Raw genomic sequence first — 23,502 nt, forward strand, 5'->3', positions numbered from 1 at the left:
TATATCTACTTCTCCATGATCTTTGCATGCTGAGAAACCCTTTTGTAGTGAAAATAGTTATTTGCTATGAGGGAAAACTTTTCCATGGAAGGTTTGAAAGGGGAAACACTGTGTACTCTAAAAGGTGCTATTTCCAGCAAGTCATGTATTGATGTGGAGGGATGTGTGTGCTTGTGTGTATACGGAGGAGAAATGGAAGGGGGGGAGAGAGAGAGAGAGAGGGAGAGAGGGAAGAGAAGGAGAAGGAGAGAGAGGAAAAGAGAAAAAGGGAGAGAGAGGAGGTAAGGAAGAGAGAGAAAGAGGAGAGGAGAGGAGGAAGAGAGGGAGAGAGTGTGAGTGAGTGGGAGTAGAAAAGGTGCTTCAAAGATCATTAGTATAATCCCTTCCCTTTACCACTGAGGTAACTGCAGCCCAAAGGTAAGTTAACTGCTTACTTAGTTAGCAAAGTCAGAGTAGGAGAGCAGAACTGGGATTTAAATGTGTTTTGATAACACGATGCAGCAAAAAGTATCTTAAGATTTGAAGTCTAGGACAATGAAATATAATTTTAGCTCTGACACTTGGTATACAATTTATTATCTCTGGGCTGCAGTTAGCTCATTTGTAAAGTGAAGGGATTGGATTGAACTAGGAGTCCTGAGCTTTCTTGGCTGTTGTTGTTCAGTCATTTTCTCTTGGCAACTCATCTGAGGTTTTTTTTTTTTTTTTTTTGGGGGGGGGGGAAGGCTAAGATACTGGAGTAGTTTGCCATTTCCTTCTCCAGATCATTTTACAGATGAGGAAACTGATGCAGACAAGATTAAATGAATTGCCCAAGGTCACACAGCTGGTCTAAGTGTCTGAGGCCAAATTTGAATGCAGATCTTCCTGACTACAGGGCCAGTAGTCTATCTACTATGCCAGAATACTTCCTTCTGTGTTGTGCTATCAAAACACTTGAGTTTAAATCTCAGATCTGCTAACATTGTGATTTTGCTATGTAAGCAAATTACTTGCTTCTGGGCTGTAATTATCTGATTGGTAAATTAAGGAGATTGAACTAATGATCTCTGAGATTCCTTGCAGCTCTAAAACTATGATTTTAGGATTCCCAGTGAAGTGCAAAGTATATGAAAATTCTTCCTCCCCCATCCCCAGGTTCCTTGGCAAATTTATTTAAATTCTCTGAGCCTTAAGTATTGTTTTCTTCTGTAAAATGAGATGTTTAGACTAGATCTTAAAAGTCCCTTATGACTCTGATCTTAGATGACGTCTTGTAGTCAATAAATATTTATTGTTTCCTATGTGTCCCTATACTAAGAGCTGGGAATTTAAGAATAAGTAACTCTTAGTCTTAGAGAACTCACATTCTGATATGGGAGATAAATACATATGGAAAATATCTACATTATTAAAAGTTAAGTATATACACCAAGTACTTACAAGGTTAAGTTTACATAGTAAATACAAAATAGTCTGGGAGAGAGGAAGGATAGAAATTGTGGGAATCTGGAAAGGCTTCATGTAGGAGATGGTACTTAATCTATACTTAATCTAGACCTTAAATATAATAATGCAGATATATAGATAATATAGATCTTAAAGGAAGAGCCTCAAGTGAAGGTGTGAGCAGAGTGCATTTCAGGTACTGAGGATGGCCAGTCCAAAAACAATGAGACAAGAAAATATACAGCAAAAACAGGTTTTTTTGGCTGGGCTGAAGTGTATTTGATGAGGCAAAGTGGAGGTTCTGGGGCAGGGGAGGGGAAGATAGAAATAAGGGCCAATGAAGCTGAAAAGGCTGAGTGGCAACAGTGTGTAGGATAGACAGGAGTGATGAGAAACTTGAAGTGAAATCAATTAGAAGGCTATTGCCAATAATCTAAAAGCCTGAGCAAAAGTGGTAGCTGTGGTATGAAAATGCAGAAAGGATTGAACGTGAGATTTGCTGTGAAGGTAGAAAACACAAGATTTGCCAACTGATTGGTATTTGGGTTGAGAGAGTAAGAAGAGTCAAGGATAATGCTGACATTTTGAGCCTGAGAGACTGGACAAATGGAAAGGCGTCTGGACAGAAATAGGGCAATTTTGGAAGAGTTTAGGATTAAAGATTTCTCCCTATAATTCGTTACAGTTATACAAAGAAAAATGACAGTTGCCAAAGATCTTTCCTAAATACGAAATTAAACAAAATTACAAAATCCTAAGATCATAAATGTTGGAACCCTTACAAAGTGTTACAAACCCTCTAACAAAGAGTTACAAACTCACTGAGTGAGTTAGACAATTTGCTAAGTATGCTAAACTAGATAATTATTGTCTCTATCAACTCCAGAGTTAACACTTTGTAAGGGTTCCAACACATATAGAAAGAATCTAATGAAGCTAGAGAAAATTTACTTTTAACCTGGATGAACTAGAAGCTAGACTATTTTTTTAAACACAGCTTGTAGTCTAAATTTACTTTTTACAAAAGTAGAGCTGATACTGCTTTAAAAATTTTTTTATTGTAAATATAATTACTATTAACAAAAATGATAAAACACACCTGCTAAATAAGGACTGAAACATTACATAAAGCCTTTTGGATTTCACAGTATAGAAGCAAGTAAATTCAAATATTTTAAAAATATTCTTGTCCTTTCTAAAGTCTATTTTTAATTTTGGTACTTTTGGTTCATCTTTCCTTCCCATTGAAATAATTAACTAACCAAAACATACAAATCATTCTTGATTCTGGTCAAATTAAAGTTTACATCAAGCTCATCAGTTGGTAGATGATAAAATTTTTGTTCATGGTAAACCATAAAATACTGCATTTGAGAAGAGAATAGCTACACAAATGGTATCACAATCAAACCTGCACGCAATATACTGACCCGGAAAAAGACAAATTTATACTATCTAAATTGTATTTTTATGTATTTCGTTAAACATTTCCCAATTTTTAATTAGGTTTGGGTCAAAGGTTTGTGGCTGAAGATTGAAATTTCTTGATCTACACTAATGGAAGTACAAGATATTGATTTTTCTAAACATTTTTTTACGGGAAAGGCTAATTAAGACTAAGAAAAAAAATACCCACTTGTTCAGTAATGGAAGGCAATTTTATACAACTTAAAAAAAAATCTTTACCTTCTCTTTATCTTCATTTCAGGAATTTTAATAAAAAATTTATAACATTTTCATTTCCCCACATATGACTTCCTCCTTTCCAATGATGGAGTTACCCCTTTATCAACATTAAAAAGAGGAAAAAAAACCAAGCCAGTGTAGTTTTGCAACCTGTCATCCCACACCTTTGTAAAGAAAGGAGGGAAGTATATTTTCTCAGTTCTTTTTGAGGTCAAACTTAATTTTCTTTTTTTTTCCCCAAACTTGCTTTTCTTATAAAACCCTGGAAACTTGTTTTTGAGGGTTTATTTTTTTCATTTAATTACCCTAGTTTTTGTGCCCTCTTTCAACTTTACTTCACTCCACATCAGTTCACAAAAATATTCACATTTCTCTAATTCTTCATTATTTATCATCTTATTTAATAGGTAACAACTCATTATATTCATCATTTTCATGGCTATTTCACTCCTAGTTCTTAGTTACATGAGATTTTTCTTTGTTTAAACCATCTTGGCATATACCACACAGTATAATCTCTGAGTCAAGGGATATGAATATTTTAGTCAAAAAACAATTTTATTTTTTTTTTTTAGTATAATACATTATTTTCTAACGTGCTTGGATCAATTCACATCTCTACTAGCTCTAGTGACATGGGCAATTTCTCTATTTGTTATCTTTGCTAATTTACTGGATACAAGATAAAATATTGCCTTGATTTGCATTTGTGTCATTAGGGAACTGAAGCAACTTTTCATATGGTTAATAGTATGTACATAGTAGTTCTTCATTTGAAATAATTTTCATATTCTTTGACCATTGATCTTACACATTTGATAATTATAACATATGTTGGTTATCATACAAACTATTTTATGTAAATATTATTTTCCTAATCAACGCTCTTCTTCCGAGTCATACAAATGCTTTTAAATTAATATAAATGAAATTATTTTATCTTTCAGAGTCACTAGCATATATTAAAGTATATTTCCTTTAATAATCAACTGTGAGAGATACTTGATCTCACCTTTTTTTACTTGATTGTCCTTTTATATTTAAGTTTTCATATCCATTTTTGAACTTAATTTATTACATAATGTAAGTTACTGGTCTAGGACTAATTTCTGCAAAACTGCCTTTCAATTTTCCCAGCATATCTTATTAAACAGCTCCCTGCAAGTTTCTCAAATAAGTATGGTCTCAAATTTATTCAATACCAAGTTATTCAGTTGGATTTCTGATTCTTTTTTTTTTTTATATAGTCTATTTCACAGATCTACTACTGCTTTATAATATAAAGTCTAGATGTGCTACTCACCTTTCATTTCCTTATTTCTCCTGGATTCTACATTTTTTGTTCTTCCAAATGAATTTTATTATTTATCATTCTTTATTTTTTCAGTATTTTGTAATGTGTCTTTAAATCTGGGGACTGTGTTGTTTTATGCATTTTCTACTAATTCTGAATTCAACTTCTGTATATAAAAGTCCTAATGGGTTTCTACTTATTTTATGACACAATCATGAAATTTGGGGTCTCTAAAATTTTTCTCATGCTCACAGATTTAGAATAGAAAGGAACCCTAATGTCACATAGTATAAATCCCTTCTTTTACAACTAAGGAAATTTAGGCCCAGAGAGGTTAAGGAACTTGACAAACTATTATGTGGGTATTAAATTAAATAGCAGTAGATCTTAATCCAAGTCTCTGTTTTCCTCCTATATTTATGTGAGCAAAACATCCCCATAAATTTTAACATTCCCATAAAATTAAATTAGCAGTAAATACACAAAATATTTCTTATGATTATATAGTCTGCTATTTGTATATGCAATTAATGTTTGTAACCATTTGGCTTTTTCATCTAAATTTTTCAAGGCTACTTTTTGCTATACAACAGAAAAGAAATATTAAGTAAGGAAAATCACTATGAATGGAAAAGAAATAATGGTAGACTATTAAGCCTCTGATTCACATGATTACTTATATTTTTGGGGTTGTAATACTCTATTTTTTCAGCAACTCTTATAATAATTATATAGTGTTTTACTATTTACAAATTTCTATTTTATATGATCATAAGAATAGCATCATGACAATGTACGAGTATACACAGGAAGCTCAAAAGTCTTAGGGAAGTCTTGAGCTTGAATACTTTAAAACTGCACTGAGAAGTTTTGAAACATCCTAGATTATTATCCTCATAATAATATAACTTATGAGAAAATTTAGAAATTCTATCTCAGTGCTCTTTTTATTATACAATGTTGGTTTTTTAAAAAATCACCAACAGCCAAGACCTTCTTACTAGAATAATGAACATTTTAAATTTACTGATAAGATTATTTGAGTTCAGGTCTCTGGGTTTTATTTAATCTCTTAGGGATAGGATCTGTTTTTTGGAAAATGGTTGTGGGATAATTATCTGTAAAATACAACTATGATTAAGTAATTATATTCCATGCAATTCTAAATAAGACACAGATACTGATAAAAGATTTGAAAGAATCAATAGTAAGAATAAAGGGCCTGTTATGTGTTAGCGATGAAAATTATCTCTCTAGGTATATAGGTATATCAAATCAAAACTCAAAAGACAAATTTATGGGTTGGGCACCAACCCATGCCAACAGCCATGTGTCCAAGAAGCACTGGAAACACTCCCCCCTTCTAAAACAGAGGATCCAAATCTTCTTTGTATCAAGGATCCCTTTGGCAGGCTGTCAAGCCTATGGAATCCCAACACATTACTGTTTTCAAAAGCATAAAATATATAGAAATAAAATACAGAGAAAGTAAATTATATTGAAACAAATTTATCAAAATATTTTAAAAACACAGAAGATCACAGACACCAGATTAAGAACCCCTATTCTAAAAGAAGGATTTTCAACATAATTGTCAAAGAGGCCATAGGACTTGGCCTTGGCGGAGAAGTAACTAAGCTAAGTAACTAATAAAGTAACTAAACTTTCCCCACCCCAATGCAGATATACACCCCAATGAGTTTTACAATACTGCTTTAAGTTTTCTTAAATGGCATAAAGACCATGATTCTCTATAACAGGGGAGATGTTCTACATCTTATAGGCCTAAAACATGTTTCTCTACCAAATTGGACAGTTAAGGCAACTAATCCTGGCCTATACCACTTCCTCCTCCCCCTTCCTCCCTAGACTGTATTACTGCTCATTGGGGTTGGGGTTGGCATCTGGGTATTTGGTAAGGTCAAATGTCAGTACCTTGCTGATAACACAGTCCCCTTGTTCAGGATAGACACCAATCAGACTCTCAGCTTTTGTATAAAATTCTTCTTTCAGTGAAATGACAATGGCTTGAAAGTTGCAAGTTGACTGTTCTTTTATATAGTTGGCAACTTTGCCAATGTTGGTGTTATCTAAAGCTGCATCAATTTCATCTAGAACAAAGAAGGGGGCTGGTTTGTAGCTGTGGATGGCAAAGAGCAAAGCAAGGGCTGCTACAGTCTTTTCCCCACCAGACAGATTGTCCATGGGCCGGAACCGCTTGCCAGGGGCCACACAGTTGTAGTTAATCCCATCCAAGTAGGGCTCCTCTGGGTTCTCAGGACCCAAGAAAGCCTGAGCACTGCTGTTACGGGACAGGGCTTTGTAGATCTCATCAATGTTGGTGGCCACGGACTCAAAACAGGCATTGAAGCGATCAAAGCGTTCCTTTTTAATCTGCTCAAAGGCATGTTTAGCTTTCTTGGCCCGCTTTCGAGCTGCCTCAAATTCATCTGATGTCTCCTGGAACTTGTCACGCACACTCTCCAGTTTCTCCATAGCCTTCATATTGGGAGCTGCAATACGCTGCAGAACACTCTGCTGTTCTGTCAGCTTTTGCTGCAGTGTGTTCATTTCCTGCTTAATTTCCTCTTCAGCCTGAGCATCTTTTAGGTCCTCACAGAGGTCACTATAGTCAATTTCAATAAGGGCTTCGCGGGCATAAATGTTGGATGTTCGTTGTGAGCCACTCCCAGACTCTTCCCCCTGGGAGCTCCCTTCTTCTTGGCTGATGTCATCCATGGTTCCCTTGGCCAGGGGCAGCTTGATATCTTGCATTTTGCAAGCCTGCAGCAAGTTATGCCGGTCACTCCGCTTCTGTTCTAACTTTGTCTCTATAGCTGTTACCTCTTTTTGCAGGTGGGTCATTTCTTTATTGGCTCCACCCAACTTTTTACGGATTTCCTCCATCTCATGGTTCTTGTCATTCACCTCAGATTTCTTTGCCAGATGCTGATTCTTGAGATCCTGCAGCTGGGCCATAGTTTCATCAATTATTTTCATGTGTCTCTGCTCCTCTTTTTTGAGCTTTTCGATTTCATTCTCATCTTTCTTCACTGTCTGCTCCCACATGTGAACCTTGTCTTGGTCCTCTTTCAGCTGGTTCTTTTCAAAATCTAGCTGGATACCCAGGCGAGTCTTCTGGTTCTCAAATTCAAGCCGTTTCTTGGCTATTTCATTCTGCCGCTTCACTTTCTCTTCCTCAAATTCACGAATATTGCGAACTCCAATCTCTCGGCAGAACTCCTCAAAAACCTCATCCTCTACCTGGTTCATCTTCTCCTTCAGGTCTTTCATCTCTCTTTCCCGGCCCTGAATGATCCTCTTGATGTCATTGATACGAGGCCCAAAGTTAGCCAACTCACTCTCCAGCTTGGACTTTTCCTGTAGGTTGAGTGCAAGGTGGCGGGTCTTTGTCTGTTCCAGGTCACTCTGGGAGTACTTGAGCCTCATCTGCAAGCCATGAGCCTGGGACTGCACTTGCCTCAGCTCAGCCTCCTTCCGCTTGGCCTTCATCTGTTCCTTTAGCTCCTCTGTTAGGCGCTCTTTCTTCTCTTTCAGTTTGTCAACTGCTTTCTCATCCCAGCGACGGGCCTTGGCTTTGAGGTCACTTGCTCCCCCAGAGATGACACCAGACTTCTGGAAAAGTGTCCCATCTAGCGCCACTGTCTTATGTCTCTGATGGCCACCAAAGGCAATTCGCCTGGCATCTTCAACATTGTCACATACTAGAGCATTGCCACAGGCATACTGGAGAGCCTTCTTGATGTGTGGTGGCTCATAGCGAATCACATCAATCACCAGCTTGGCCCCTTTCAGTTCCCGCAGCTTTTCATCAGTTGGTTTCACTTCTAGGTAGTCAAGTGGTAAAAATGTCTCAGGCTCCCCACGCTGTTCCTTGATATACTGGATACAGTCCCGGCCAGTCTTTTCAGAATCCACAATGATAGCATCCATATTTTTGCCCAACACTTTAGTCACAGCAATCTGGTATTTTTTCTGTGTTGGCTGGCACAGATCAATGAGACGGCCATAAACAGAACCAGGATAGAGGCGTTTGATGCTTTCCATTATCTCTGCCTTGCGTTGCTGCCGGCTGCTTTCTTGCCGGTCTATGCGGGCATCTCCAAGTTGCTCCATCACCTGATTCAGTTCCTTGTTGATTTCATCAATGCGCTGTTTAGCAAGTTTAACTTCTTCTGTTAGCTCCCCCTCTAGTTTCTTCTGTTCCTCCAGAGACTGCTTGCTAGTGGTAATGTATTCTTCCAGCTTCTCAATTCGCTTCTGATTCTCCTCAATTTCCCTAAGTTTCTGTTTGATCTTGGCCTCTGTCTCAACTTTTTTTCGTTCTTCTAAGTCCAGCCGGTCTTGATCAGCTTTCTGGTCCCTATTGAACTTCTCTAGCTCCTGGGCCAGGGTGGCTGCTCTTTTGCTGGCTTCTTCCTTCAGTCTGTGGTACTTTTTCACTTGATTCTCCTCCAGAGTCAGATCCCGTCCCTGGCTCTGACTCTCTTCTTCCATGCGATCTTCAAACTCTTGCCTTGCCTTCTCCACTGACACCATTTCCTTTTCTAGTTCATCCATATCACCCTTTCGCTTCTTGTACTGTTTCTGGGCATTCTGCAGAGATTTCTTGGCAGCTTCCAGCTTCTTGATCTTGTGTGAAGTATTTTCTTTAGCCTTGATGTATTGAGGCCGCTTTTGATTAAGCTCTGAGTCTTTCTCTTTTATCTCCTTCTCAATCTGCTGCTGCTCACGCATCATTTTGCCCAGTTCTTTCTTTTTATCCTTTAGCTCTTCTTCCACCTTGTCCATGCGCTTCTTTTCCTTGTCAATCTCCTTGTTCTTGGAAGTGAGTTCCTTATTCAATTTCTCAATCTCCATCTCATTGTGATACAGTTTGAAGAGCTGTAGCTGCACTTGTGCACGAACAACTTCATCTTTCAGCCTCTGGTAGCGGTCAGCTTCCTCCTTCTCTTGCTTGGCTTCCTTGCGCTCAGCAGCAATGTTCTTCTTTCGGTGGTAATTGAACTGAGTATCTTCCTCAGCCTTTACCATCTCCTTCTTCCGCTTATCATACTCCTGGGCCAATTCCCCTGAGCGGCTGATCTCCTCAAACAAGGCTGTCCGCTCCTTGGGGTTCTTCATAGCAATAGACTCCACAGCACCCTGGAACACTAGGAAGTTCCGAGCTTTGATGAGAATGCCCAGTTTCTCCAGCTCTTGGCTGTATTCAAGCAGCTGGACCACCTTGTTGTTGATTTTGTACTCAGAGGAACCCCCCACAATTATCCGGGCAAAGATGCGTTCCTCACCATTGTTCTCAGAATACACCATGCTGACCGCTGCACGGTTGGCAGCTGGTTTGCCCACGGGAGCCCCGTGGATCAGATCCCGCAAAGTCTTTACACGCAAATTGCTGGTCTTTTCTCCCAGCACGAAACTGATAGCGTCCATAAGATTCGACTTCCCGGAGCCGTTAGGCCCGATAATGGCTGTAAACCTCTGAAAGGGCCCGATGATCTGCTTACCCTTGTAGGACTTGAAATTTTCGATTTCGATCAGTTTTAGAAAACCCATGGCGATGCAAGGCGAGGCAGTGTGGGGCTGCAACGGTGGAGACTGCAGGGGTTGGGGAAGGCAGGAGCACGGCAAAGAGGGTCCCGGAGCAAACATAAACGCCCGGATCTCGGGCTCGAGTCAAGTCTCGCGAGATGAGCCGTGCGCGGGGTCGTTTGGGTACGCGCGCGCGCGCGTTTCCTGGAAAAGGCAGACGGAACTCCAATTAAGTCCTCCCAGATTCCCGTACTCGCCTGCTTCCGGTGAGCGCTGATGAACAGGAGGAAGCCAATTCTCTCAGTAGCTCTTGCTCTCAGTCGCTCTGGTGCGCTTGTATGCTCGTAATCTTGGAAAGGATCGGGGAGACAAACCCTCCCGCTCTCCGGGTCCTCAGAATTTGCCCGCCTCCTGCGCCTGCGCTGGTGCACTTAGTGAAGCTGAAAGACTACCCCTTTTGTCGTCAACTACTTCGCGCCCGCCTAGTATGCCTATTGCGCATGTGCATACTGCGAGAGGAAAGGGGAAAGGGTAGGGAGGCGGGGGTGGTTTATTCGCCCCTCCCTACTCTCCACCCAGCCTCTGGCTTCTTTCTGTTACTGCTTCCTTTCACTGCCTCTCCGCCCCTGTTTGTCAATCTCTCGAGCTTCCTTTTTCTCCTCCTCCAGCTTCTCATCTTTCCTGATCTTGTCTATCTTTTTGGCTCGTGTTCCATCATTCTTTCTGGTTTGCGCTTGCTCACCTTTCTGCTCCCTTCCCTCCTCTCCAGAGAAACTGTCTTTCCCCGCCTCTGCCTCTCTCTTTTGCGTGCTTTTTCTTCCCTTTCTCTTCCCCTTCCTCCCCTCTCCCGACCAGCTTCTCCAGCTATCCAGAGACTGATTTTCTCCTGCTGTCTTCTCTCTGTCCCTGTTTCTATGTTAATGTCGATGTATTTGTGTCCATCTCTCTTTTGAGTTTGAGCTTCATCCTCGCGCCCTTCCCTCTTTTCTTCTGTGAAGCAATCAAGTGGAGGGAACATTTGAAAGATTTCACTGACAGTGATGTATTTTATGGACGGATTTTTCTCGCGGAATGTTTTTGCCTTGCTTCCAGCCCCTTTGCTCCCCAAACTCTTTAATTGTGGATTAGCCCCATGGGACACATCTTATGTCTCAGGACTGTCAAAATGATCCATCAAGCATGTTTACATAGTCTTTGAAATGTTTGTTTAGAGCTTCACCCTTCTGCATATACAGTGTTTCTCTAAATCTATAGTTGAATGGATTTATTTTCAAGTTTTTACTTTTTTAACTGGTGTTCTCCAAGTTTTTAGGGAGAAACCATCAAAATTCACTTAATTCTGGCAAATTATTTTCATTCTCTTTGCTTTTCCATCTTTTGGATATTTCTAGTCTTTTTATTGTTTTGAAAAGAGTATTTCAAATTGCATATGTTTAACCTATATTGGGTTACTTGGAGAGTAACTAGGGAGAGAGAAGGAGAAAAATTTGGAACACAAGGTTTTACAAGAGTGAATGTCACATGTATTTTCTTTGCATGTATTTTCAAAATAAAAACTCATTTAAAATTTAAAAAAGAATTTCATTACATTCTGCACTATTTCCGTTTTCCTTCTGGTTTATTCCTCTATGTAATTTAAGCAAAGGATAATTCACCAAGTCAAGGATTCATATCTTTGTCCAGAGTCCAGCTCCTTGAGAATATATTTAATTTAAGATTACAACAAAGAAAAGATGGTAATCATTTATTTGAGCCAAATTTGCTTATCTCCCAAACTCAAAAGTAGAGAAGTACATGTGAATTGTAGAAAGTGGCACTCAAAGATGGGGTTTTTATCATTTTACCAAAACATACCAATGTGGAACCATACACAGGAAAAGAAATAGATGGGCAGTCAGCCCTCGTTGAATATTATAATTTGTCACTAATTTGTTTCATAATTGCTTTTTTGTGAGTTTTGAATAGTAATTTTCAATTTAAATAGTATATTTTTCTTGAACCAAGAGTCACTAAAACAGTCAATAATTAGAATAACTTTTATTTTTCACAAAGAAAAAGCACAATAGGCTCTTTGCCTGATGATAGGATCAGGAATCATAGTTTCCCATTAATTTTGGACTGTGAGTAAAGCTTATTTTATTTCATGAGTTCTTTATTTGAATGTCATCAGTGCTATATATAACAGCCTTAGAGTTCTGTTTAAAATGCTTCTTTAAAAAATGAATATTTGCTATTAAAATATTTACATGAACTTTTGAGTTGTATTGGAATATATTTTTACCAGCACATCTTTGTATACACACACACACACACACACACACACACACACACACACATACATATCTATAGGGGTTTTGTGTGTGTGTGTGTGTGTATGTGTATACACACATAAAAATATTATATTGCTGTTTTACTTGATGATATTTAATATCCTCTTTGTCATTCATCTAACTGTGTAGTTACCTGATGGATATTATAGCTCTTTCTTTGTATACTATGCATGCTTGCTTATGTGCTTTTTTTTTCCTTCTAGGAAACAATGTTATGCGAACTATCCATGGTGTTGGAGAGATGATGACTCAAATGGTACTCAGTAGGGGATCTATTTTTCCCATGTCTGTACCTGATGTACAGCCTAGCACCCACCCAATCAAGCAAGCAAGTACTATTGACAATGAAGACATAACTGTTATGGACACAAAATTAAAAATAATTGAAATTTTACAGGTAAAGAATTTGATAAAAACAATGTACAAATACTTAACTTAGGTTTGTAAAATAGACAGGAAAACTTGTTATTAATTATAAAATTCTATGCATAGAGATTATGAAAATTGTTCTCATTACTATTTCCCCTTTCTTCCCCACAATTACTCTAACCTTGCCACCTGCTATACATAACCTCACATAAAAAATTTACATATATATATTTTAGAGTATTTTGTTGTGAATATTATATGTCTCATAATGCTATTAACTTTTATTAAATATTATATCAGTTCCTTTTTATTAAAGATATGGCAACTTAATTTTTTATTCATAATTTATTTGATAAGAAGGAGAGTAATGATGACTCGAAGTCTATATTGATTTAAGTCTGACAGAATTTGATTTTATTTATTGACCTAGATAATGAAAAACTGGGATGGGTAACTTGTTATGGGCAAGAACTCTGAACTTGAAACAAAGGATTCTTACAAGGTACTAAGTCACTGGAATTGATAAGAGAGACTATAATTATCTAATTTAGCATGGTTCAGTATGATTGATTAATCCTACAAGGAGATGTTTTGGGCCAGAACTTGAAACAAGGTACTAAGTGGAATTGAGGAGACAATGATTAAATCTAAGTTAGCATTGATTTAATCCTACAACAAATAATGGTTTGCTAGTGATATAATGATTGGTTTATACTCAATGTGGAGCATATAAGCTAGAAGCTCTCAGGGCTAGAAAAGACAAGTGCACTAGAAGCTCTCAGAGGCTGAGACAGATTCATTCCATTGTCTGTCTTTGTGGTGGCTGGAGGCTGAAGCACAAACCTTTGGATTCGTGGAGATTCAGAAGTCAGAGGAGGCAAGTGGGAGCTTAAGCTGTCAGAACCAAGGGGAAAAATTCAATCTGATCTTCCTGGTGGCTGGCCTGGACTCGTGCACTTCCCCCACTAAGACCAAGGCCAGACTGAAAGGCTCTCCAGAAACTGCCCAGCCCCAGGAAGGAGATAATAAAGCATTTGGACTATAAGAAAACTAGCTGCGCCCCAAGTGAAGGAGATAGGACTTTGAAGGAGACAATAAAGAATTTGGACTTTAACACCTGGCTGCACTTGTGGTGATTACTGAACTGAAATGAAGGCTGCTTTCAGAGACCCGCAAGAAAATCTCAGCAGAGAACATTACATTTTAGAGAGAATATTACAGTAACTAACATATTTTCTAGATTCATTGGACAATACTCCCTTTCCTGCATTCTGTAGTGCAGCCAACTGGCCTTTTCTTTTTTTCCATAATACATGAAACCCTATCTCCTGACTTCATGCTTTTACACTGGTTGACATATACTTCTTATTACTTTTGCTTCATAGAATCCCTTTCTTTAAGACACTGCTTTTAAGTCTTTCCTGATTCCTCCAATTGCTAGTAACTTACCTCTCAAACTATTGTATTTTACTTAATATTGTGTTATATATTCATATTTATCAGTTTTATATTTATGATAATATAAACAAGCATTTATTAAGAACTTATTATGTACAAAGACTGGGGATAGAAATTGAAAGGTGGAGAGAGTATCTGCTCTCAAGATCTCAGTATCTGTTCACATTTTGAGAGGGGACATATCACATATAAGAGGTTTCTGCTTCAAATCAAGTGGAAAGATTCCATGGCCCTTAGATCAAAGCAGAGAGTAATGTATCTTCTTTAATAGTCATTTCTACTGATAAAATCATATTTGTTTCTGACCTTAAACCTTTGGACAGTGCCACGCGCTTTGGTGTAAAAGACTCTTTATTGGGTCTTTAGTGAATGTAGCCTTTTGAGGAGGCAGCGATGTGAGTACCTGAAGAAGCAGTTACCAGGTTACAATTTTATAAAACTTGCTTTCTGGGAAGGTGACTGTTGCTTGGGCTCGGGTAGTAGCAGGACCCATGACCCATAATTCATATATTTTATTTACTTTGTGTATCCCTCATTAGAATGTAATGTCTTTTAGAGAAGGAGTTGCTACTTTCTTTGTACTTGTGACTAGAACAATGTCTGCCATATTACTTGGTTAACTGATATCTAGTAATTCCTCAAATTAGGACATCTTATAAGTTGTGTTCCATCCCTCATGTCAGCTGAGAAATCTTAAATCCACAGTTCTATCAGATTGGGCGTAGACATGTATCTGACAACAAACTGCACCAAACCTGTCTCCCAGATTGAATCTAATATACCTGGCATCAAAACCTAAAAAGACATACAGATCTTTTATAGTTATTATATCTGAAAGACATGACTTTTCTGTACATGAAAAGGGGGCTTGATTTTCATCATCTTTCCTATGATAAATCTACCAGTTATTTTGGAACATCATAACATCACTAACACTTCGAACAAAATAACTCAATATTTTCATCTGAAAAGCTTCACCAAACAGATGTGCTTTGATACTATAGTAGAAGATAATGGGAAAGTCATGTAATACAAACATTATTATTTCCCAGAAAATGCTTTTATTTTTTATTGACTTTAGTCAATGTTTTATTTATAGTATTTGTAGAAATAAAGGCATTTTAAATCTTAATATTAATGATGAGCATTTACTAAATTGGACTGTTAATATTTCAAAGTAAGTTCTCAAATTAGTTTATTTAGTATTCTGATACTTTATGTTGTTGTTAGGTTTCTGAAATGAACCAAACATGTATATTATTAAATGCTGAGTGATATAAAAAGTTTTTGGAAAACTATATATTGTTTTCAATCTGTGTCTTATAGTTTATTCTGAGCGTTAGACTAGACTATAGAATCTCATATATGCTGTCTATCTACAAGAAAGAATTTGGAGACAACAATGAAAATTCTGAAAACTCTACTACTACCTCACCTGACACACCACTTTCATCAGGTATTGTTTTTTGTAAAGATTATTTGGTAATCTTTAATTTTTAAGAAGACACTTAAAGGCTCTGATTTACTAAAAGTAACAAATAGCCAGAAGTGTATGTGAAATTGAATTTTGGTTTTAAAAAGAACCAGGGCAAATCATTCAGTATCTCCATGTTTCAGTGTTTGCATTGAAACAGGAGGAATAGCATCTATGTCTTGGGTATATTGTAATAAGGAACAACAACAACAAAAAGGGACAAATTGCAAACTAATCTACAAGTATAAGAAAGCTACATAAATACAAAGAAATATCAGAATACTTTTTTTTGCTTGTTAAACATATGACAGTTATAGACAACTAGTAACAATTAAATTGAATTGATCAGTTAATACAGTTCCTATATAGGGATTGAAATTTGTAGCATTTATATTGATACAACATTCATTTTTTAGCTACAGCTACCTATTGAACCTTGGTTTCTTCTAAAGTAAAGTGAAGATTTCAAGGAAGAGGAAGAATAGGAAAGGAGTAGAATGAAGTTTTGACAGCCAGTAAAGAGAAGTGAGAACAAAATAGTGACTGGAATATATATTAAAGCAAATTCACTAGAACCTGTGCTAAATTTGCCTAAGCTAAAAGTCACTTTTGAAGCAGGGCTTATTTCCTGTTGTATTTGTTCTTATATTTTCTTAAAACACTGACATATAAAGAAACAAAATTTTCAAAAAATAACATGTATGCAACACTAGAAGCTAAGTTTCAATAACATTGATATAGCTATTCTTGGATCCCAAATTCTGAGTTTCTATAGAAAGATTTAGCTACATTTGTGTTTCTTTTTTTACTTTCTTACCTATAGAAAAGCCGATTTATTCAATACTTTTTTCAAAATAGTATTAATTTCTGTGGATTTTGTTTTGTTTTGTTTTTCTACTTATTTTCTCCTTTTTTTTTCTTTTTTGAAACAGGAATTCATAGTCTGAAGTTAAGAAAAATGTGTATAAAGTCTAATCTCATTATTATTTTTTTTTTCCTGAGGCAATTGGGGTTAAGTGACTTACTCAGGGTCACACAGCTAGGAAGTGTTAAGTGTCTGAGAACAGATTTGAACTCCGATCCTCTTGACTTCAGGGCTGGTGCTCTATCCACTGTAATATCTAGCTACCCCCAATCTTATTTTTATATATATATATATATATAGACATATGTATATATATATGACATATATTCATATATATATATATATATATATATAAAACAAAACACCAATGTGGAGTGGGGAGAAATATTTTTTGTGATTGATTTCTATTGAAAAAAGTAATGGATAAGTAGATTATAAAAATTATATTTTGTTAAGAGATCCTATTGTTTATGGGTAGAACATAAAATAATTTGTGCTATTTTTTAAAGAATAAGAATTCCATCTTTTTTGCAAATTTTCAGTGTTTTAAGTTTTAGTCAAAATAACAGCTGGCACATAGCACTACTTTCAAATAGGTATTTTTAATAAACAAATTAATAAAAATTAAAACTTAATTCTCAAATTTTATTATGTTTTTTAATTTTGTTGTATTCCTCTTTAATACAGTTTAATAATTTTGTTGGCCTGGGAAATTTAAAAAATGGGAATTATTAATAGGTAACTTAATCATATTAAAAACATATTATGACTCCTGATTATAATAAACTTTCTACCCTTTATCTTTTGCAGCTATTGTTCCTGATATAGATGAAATTGCAGCTCAGGCAGAGACTATGTTTGCTGGGAGGTAAAGTTACTACTTGCTTGTTTTGTTTTGTTTTATTTGTAAAATTTGATAGTGAAGAAATTTTTTTATTTAGACTGATAGTGACACTTAATATTGATCTGTTTATTTTCATGTATTTCATTCTTGTCTTCCTTCCAAACAATATAATGGCCATACAATACAATTTTATTTAGAAAAGAGGCTACAACTTTCATGTAAAGAGGAATACAGTTGTTTGTTTTTTGTCATGTGAACAAAGAATTAGATAAGATAGTATTGTACTTTTCCTAAATGCTTTATCCACATTTTCCTCAGCTACAATAAAAAAAAAAAATTACCATTAAGTTCCCTTGTTGCAAAATTTACTTTACTCAAAAAATGTTATTTTCCTATATCTTTAAAACTTGAAGTTAGAAAATAGTTTTTTTGGTATTGTTATCTCTGTTTTGATATATGATAGATGAATCTATTTTTTTGTCATTTGGATTACATATGTTTCATTCCAGAAGTATAATAACTTCAGCTCATTCTGCTATTTTTAGTTAATTTTTTAGAAGTAAAATTCTAATAGTACTTTAATGTTGGAATCCTTACTAACTGCTAAGTAGTTAGAGTTGATCTAATCTTACAAAAAGATGTTTTGGGCAGAACCTGAAACAAGGTACTAAGTAGAACTACCCACAATCCCTCTCTCTGGAAGGAGCATAAATAGGCCAATGGGCCAGTCGGAGAGCTCGAGAGAGGAAGACGCTACAAGTCGAGATTTTCACCGGAATGGCATGAAGACTGGAGCTGGCTGGAGGCTGAAGAAAGTAGATGCAGAGGCTGAAGGACCAGACCTTTGGATTTAAAGACATTTGGAGAGAGCTCTTGGAACCAAGCAGAGAGATAGGCCTCTAAGCTAACCGGGCTATATTGGAAATAATAAAAGATCTGAACTTTTATCACCTGGCTGCATTTTGAGAAGAAAAAGATCACAACATTTTGGCGCCCAACGTGGGGCTAACAGACCCCCTCAGTGGATTTCAGTGGAAAAGCTCCGATCCTGATTCAAGTGGAAAAGCTCCGATCCTGATTCAAGTGGAAAAGCTCCGATCCTGATTCAAGTGGAAAAGCCTCTGATCCTGATCCAGTGGAAAAGTCTTCTTGACCCAAAAATTAGAGTGAGTACAACAAAGAAATTTTGTTAAAAGAGTTAAAGTAGAATTTCAGCTAAGATGGGACAGATATTTAGAAAACAGCCTGTTTCTGTTCAAGGAAAATGTTTGGAGAGCATTGTCAAAATTATGGAAAGCCAAGGTTTAATTATAAGTTTACAGCAAATCACTGAACTTTTACAAACTGTAAAGGACATATGTCCTTGTTTCTCTCTTGATAAGGAATTAGATCTAAATGAATGGAAATTGGTTGGAGAGGATCTTTGTCAATTCTATGATAAAAATGGGCCTAACTCAATAATTAATACATATAATGTAATACAATTGGCTATAAGAAGTTATTTAAGTGATAGAATGATGAAAAGGAAAGTACAGGAGGAAGTGCCAACTTTACTAGGTGAAAAGGAGGACAAATCAGATGAGAATGGAGTTAATTACAATTCTGAGTATGATACTTCACAGAAGGAGGAATTAGGTGATTCCACATCTCATAACCCTCCCCCCGCAATTAACCCTTCATGGGTGGAACAAGGAGGAGGGAGAGAGACAGAAACACAGTCAGCTTCTCCTGTAAAGCAGAATTTGACGAGATTAGAAAAAGCATTAATTAAAGCAAAAAATGAAGGAGAAGATATATCTGATTTTATAAATGCATATCCTGTGATTGAAGAGCTCAACTCCTCAGGTCAAAAAGAGAGAAAATACACTCCTTTTAATTTGGAAAAAATTAAGATTTGAAAAAGGGTTGCACTCTTTATGGGGCTACATCATCTTATGTGAAGATGTTACTGGATAATTTGTCTTATGAAATCCTAACCCCGAATGACTGGAAATCCATAGTGAAAACTTGTCTAGAACCAGGACAAAATTTATTGTGGCTTTCAGAGTTTCATGAATTATGTAGGATTCAAGCCCAACGCAATAGGCAAACAGGAGCTATTGTACAAGTTGCTTTTGACCAACTAGCTGGTGAAGGTCAGTATGCAGAGAGTTCAGAACAAACTTATTATCCCATAACAGTGTATGAGCAAATTTCTAAGGCTGCAATAAAAGCTTGGAATTCTCTCCCTGGACAGAAAGATGGAAATAATGCTTTCACAAAAATAGAGCAAGGTCCCAATGAACCTTTTGCAGATTTTGTGGGACGTTTACAAACAGCTGTAATAAGAACCATTGGAAATAATGCAGCAACAGAAATAATGACCAGACATCTGGCTAAGGAAAATGCCAATGAGATTTGCAAGAGAATTATATGGGGGCTAGGCAAAAATGCTCCTTTAGAAGAAATCATTAGATGCTGTGCCACAGTGGGCACAAATGCTTATTATGCCCAGACTATGATGAACATGGAAAGACAAGGTCCTTCTTGGCAGAGGAAAAATTGGACATTTGAGAGCTCATTGTAGATATGGAGATAGAGTGAGAAGACAGGGTGAGAAAAAACCCAAAACCCCATGTCCAAAATGTAACCGAGGCTTTCATTGGGCCTCTAAATGTATATTGACCCAGAAGAATGAGAGGCAGGGCCCAGCTCCAAAGTATCAATCAAAGGACAGGTGGGGCATGATAGCAGCTGAGGTTACACCCAGAGAGACTTTAGAAATTCAGGACTCTGATGTCATCAACCAACAGAAAAGCAATCAGGATTACAGTTGGGAAGAATACAGGCTTTTTAAGACAACAAGACAATATCCAATGCAAACAACTCCAATGTAATTACCAGATGATGAGGAGAAATCCCAAATTTGGTAAATAGAAGAGAATTAAATAGGTTAATTGCTTGGGGAAGAGGATCTGCTTATATTTCCACAGGTGGAAAAGGAATCAGATGGCTAACAATGAGACTGTCAAAAGAACTTTAAAATCTTCAGCTTTCAGTTCCTGAAAAACCAGCAAGAATCACTGGATTCCCTGAGATGAAAAATTGTTGATGAGACTTTTTGCAGTACTTCAGAGCTTACAGGAATTATTAGATTCCTGGTGCATGAACTAATGGACAATGGATTCCTTATGGACTATTTCTAGGACTTATGGACATTTGTAAATTTTCAGGTCGAGACTTTTTGCAGTACTTCAGAGCTTACAGGAATTATTAGATTCCTGGTGCATGAACTAATGGACAATGGATTCCTTATCGACTATTTCTAGGACTTATGGACATTTGTAAATTTTCAGGTCGATTTATGTTGTTACATTATTACTAGCCTGTGTTATATTACTATGGGCTTATGTATTTTAAGCAATTGCAAGAATCACTGGATTTCTTGAGATGAAAGATTGTTGATGAGACTTTTGCAGTAGTTAAATTTTCATGTTGATTCATGTTATTTGTTACATTACCACTAGCCTGTGTTATATTGCTATGTGCTCATGTAAATTATGTATAATGCCTCCCATATTGATGGATTTATGTATACCATGTATATCTGTTACAAAGTTCTGGCCCATATTGATGGATTTATGTGTACCCTTCAGAAACCCCCTATGTTTTAAAACAAAAGAAAGGGGGAGATGTTGGAATCCTTACTAACTGCTAAGTAGTTAGAGTTGATCTAATCTTACAAAAAGATGTTTTGGGCAGAACCTGAAACAAGGTACTAAGTAGAACTACCCATAATCCCTCTCTCTGGAAGGAGCATAAATAGGCCAATGGGCCAGTCGGAGAGCTCGAGAGAGGAAGACGCTACAAGTCGAGATTTTCACCGGAATGGCATGAAGACTGGAGCTGGCTGGAGGCTGAAGAAAGTAGATGCAGAGGCTGAAGGACCAGACCTTTGGATTTAAAGACATTTGGAGAGAGCTCTTGGAACCAAGCAGAGAGATAGGCCTCTAAGCTAACCGGGCTATATTGGAAATAATAAAAGATCTGAACTTTTATCACCTGGCTGCATTTTGAGAAGAAAAAGATCACAACACTTTAAAATACTGTATTTGAATATTTGATTAATATATTTCTTACATATGTTTTCCTATAGATTTTAACATGAGATCTTTTTAGTTTTATTGTCCCAAATTTTCTGTAGAAAACATCTGGCAATTAGAAAAGAATATTTGCATTTCCAATGTTAAGCAATTAACCTGTTTATTTTTATGATATAGTTTGGGATGGCATTGGTGTTTTCACATTAAAGAATTTTCTTGTTCATTGCTATCATCTTAATATTAGAATATTAGTCCCTACCATAATACTTTATACACAGTAGACATACAATCAATATCTTATGGTTGACTTAACGTGCTTACATTAGTTTGAACTTCTGCCAAAAAAAAAAAAAAAAAAAGCTCTTCTTCACATCTTAATCTCATCTGTGAAATGGGAGATAATAAATGTCTGATTACCTTCTAAACTAAGAAATAGTAGTATTGAATGAGGTAATATATTTGAAGAGGTTTATGTTCCTTAGAAATAGTACTTTGTAAATATAAGGATCCCAAAAATTGTGTTTGACTTTATAGAAAAGAAAAAAATCCAGTACAACTTGATGATGAAGGAGGAAGGACATTTTTACGAGTCCTTATTCATCTGATCATGCATGATTACCCTCCTTTGCTATCTGGAGCCTTGCAATTGTTATTTAAGCACTTCAGTCAAAGAGCAGAAGTTTTACAAGCTTTTAAACAGGTAAGATTAACTAAACACCTGAATCCATGAGAGAATGCTCTGCACATGTTGCTCAACTCAGAAAGTACATTTAGTGCTGGAAGAAGCCATAGAGGCCTTTGGGGCCAACTTCTTCATTTTATGGATAAGGAAACTGAGACTCAGGGAGGATAAATGACTTGCTTGAGGTCTCAGAAGAGTGCTTAAGGTATGATTTTAACCAGGTTTTCCTGTGTCAGGCCTACTCTTCATTATAGTGAGGACTTATTTATCATCCTTAGGTTTCTTACTGCCCTTTAAGGATAAATAATGGAGTTTTGCTTAACTTCAAGATGTAGCATATCATGAATAAATGTATTTCACAAATTGATTTTAATTACTATCTTAAATACAAGTTAGAGGCATTTGATATGGTTCCAAGAGTTTGTAGAAACTTTTTCTCCTAATAAGATAAGATCTAATTCAAATTTCACCTCCGATACATACATGCTATCTTTTCCACTTCGGGCAAGTCATTTAACCTTTGCTACCCCAGGAAACTTGCTGAGGAAATAAGTTTAAGAATAGATTCTTATCTGCATTTGTAGGGAAGTTTCTTCATAGGGAATTCCTTGTGCTAATAAAATCAGTGATATCAGTTTAGAAAAAAAGGATCTATGAAAGAATATTCATATTTAAATATTGAATAATATTCTATTCAAAAAACACTTTGAAACACCTAGTTAGATAAGTTTAAATAGTTAATACTTTTGTCTATAGATATCCTCAAAGATGATGGCAAATATACCAGGAATATTACAAAGAAAGAAATAAGGAGATGTGGTTCCCAAACAATGAATAAATGAGTAAATAGAAAGCATTTATTAAACATTTGCCATGTACCTCTGGGACTCAAAAAAGAAAGACAGCTCTTACTCTCAAGAAACTTATTGAGGAAAAGTACACAAACAAATTTACAAATAAAGTTATTATATTTTTAGGTACAATTATTGGTATCCAATCAAGATGTAGACAACTACAAACAAATCAAAGCTGATCTAGACCAACTGCGACTGACTGTAGAAAAATCTGAGCTTTGGGTTGAGAAGAGTAGCACGTATGAAAATGGTGAAATGAGTGAAAATCAAGTAAAAGGGGGAGAAGAGCCAAATGAGGTTTGTTTTAAAATTTTAGTTCATTGTTAGTATTTATTTTAGAACAAGTTAAAATAATTGTAGTGAGAAACTTTCATAACCGTCTGGGAAGGATTACCTCAATTAATATTAATTGATTAAAATGTGTCCTGTTTTTTACTCACTCTGGGATTTCCACAAATTCCACTGCAGAAGTAATTTGGATAAAATGTACATTTTAACTGTCTTGAACCTTTAATCTAGATACAATGAAAACTTATATGATCACCTGAGCTCAGTCATAGCTCCTTTCAGCACAGTTGCTGAC

The 23,502-nt window shown here is 36.3% G+C and overlaps 2 protein-coding genes across 2 annotated transcripts in view; one reads left to right on the top strand and one right to left on the bottom strand.

The window, feature by feature from the left end:
• The window catches only part of ITPR2 (inositol 1,4,5-trisphosphate receptor type 2), a 521,149-nt gene that overhangs the window by 219,938 nt on the left and 277,709 nt on the right, over positions 1–23,502 (top strand). Inside the window, exons 22-26 of the mRNA XM_051963211.1 lie at positions 12,495–12,688; positions 15,445–15,574; positions 17,268–17,325; positions 21,918–22,083; positions 23,043–23,216. Of these exons, the coding sequence (XP_051819171.1) occupies positions 12,495–12,688; positions 15,445–15,574; positions 17,268–17,325; positions 21,918–22,083; positions 23,043–23,216 (722 nt within the window). The remainder of the gene's footprint in view (positions 1–12,494; positions 12,689–15,444; positions 15,575–17,267; positions 17,326–21,917; positions 22,084–23,042; positions 23,217–23,502) is intronic.
• Positions 2,467–10,395, bottom strand: SMC1A (structural maintenance of chromosomes 1A). The gene has a single exon (XM_051963210.1). It carries the CDS (start codon positions 10,079–10,081, stop codon positions 6,284–6,286), a length of 3,798 nt encoding a protein of 1,265 aa, XP_051819170.1. The 5' UTR covers positions 10,082–10,395; the 3' UTR covers positions 2,467–6,283.

Source organism: Antechinus flavipes, chromosome 5 (assembly GCF_016432865.1).
Source record: "Antechinus flavipes isolate AdamAnt ecotype Samford, QLD, Australia chromosome 5, AdamAnt_v2, whole genome shotgun sequence".
Classification (NCBI taxonomy): Eukaryota; Metazoa; Chordata; class Mammalia; order Dasyuromorphia; family Dasyuridae; genus Antechinus; species Antechinus flavipes.

What these genes read in the sequence shown, in the direction of transcription:
- SMC1A (XM_051963210.1), bottom strand. Translation starts at nt 10,081, where the DNA reads ATGTTTGCTCCGGGACCCTCTTTGCCGTGCTCCTGCCTTCCCCAACCC.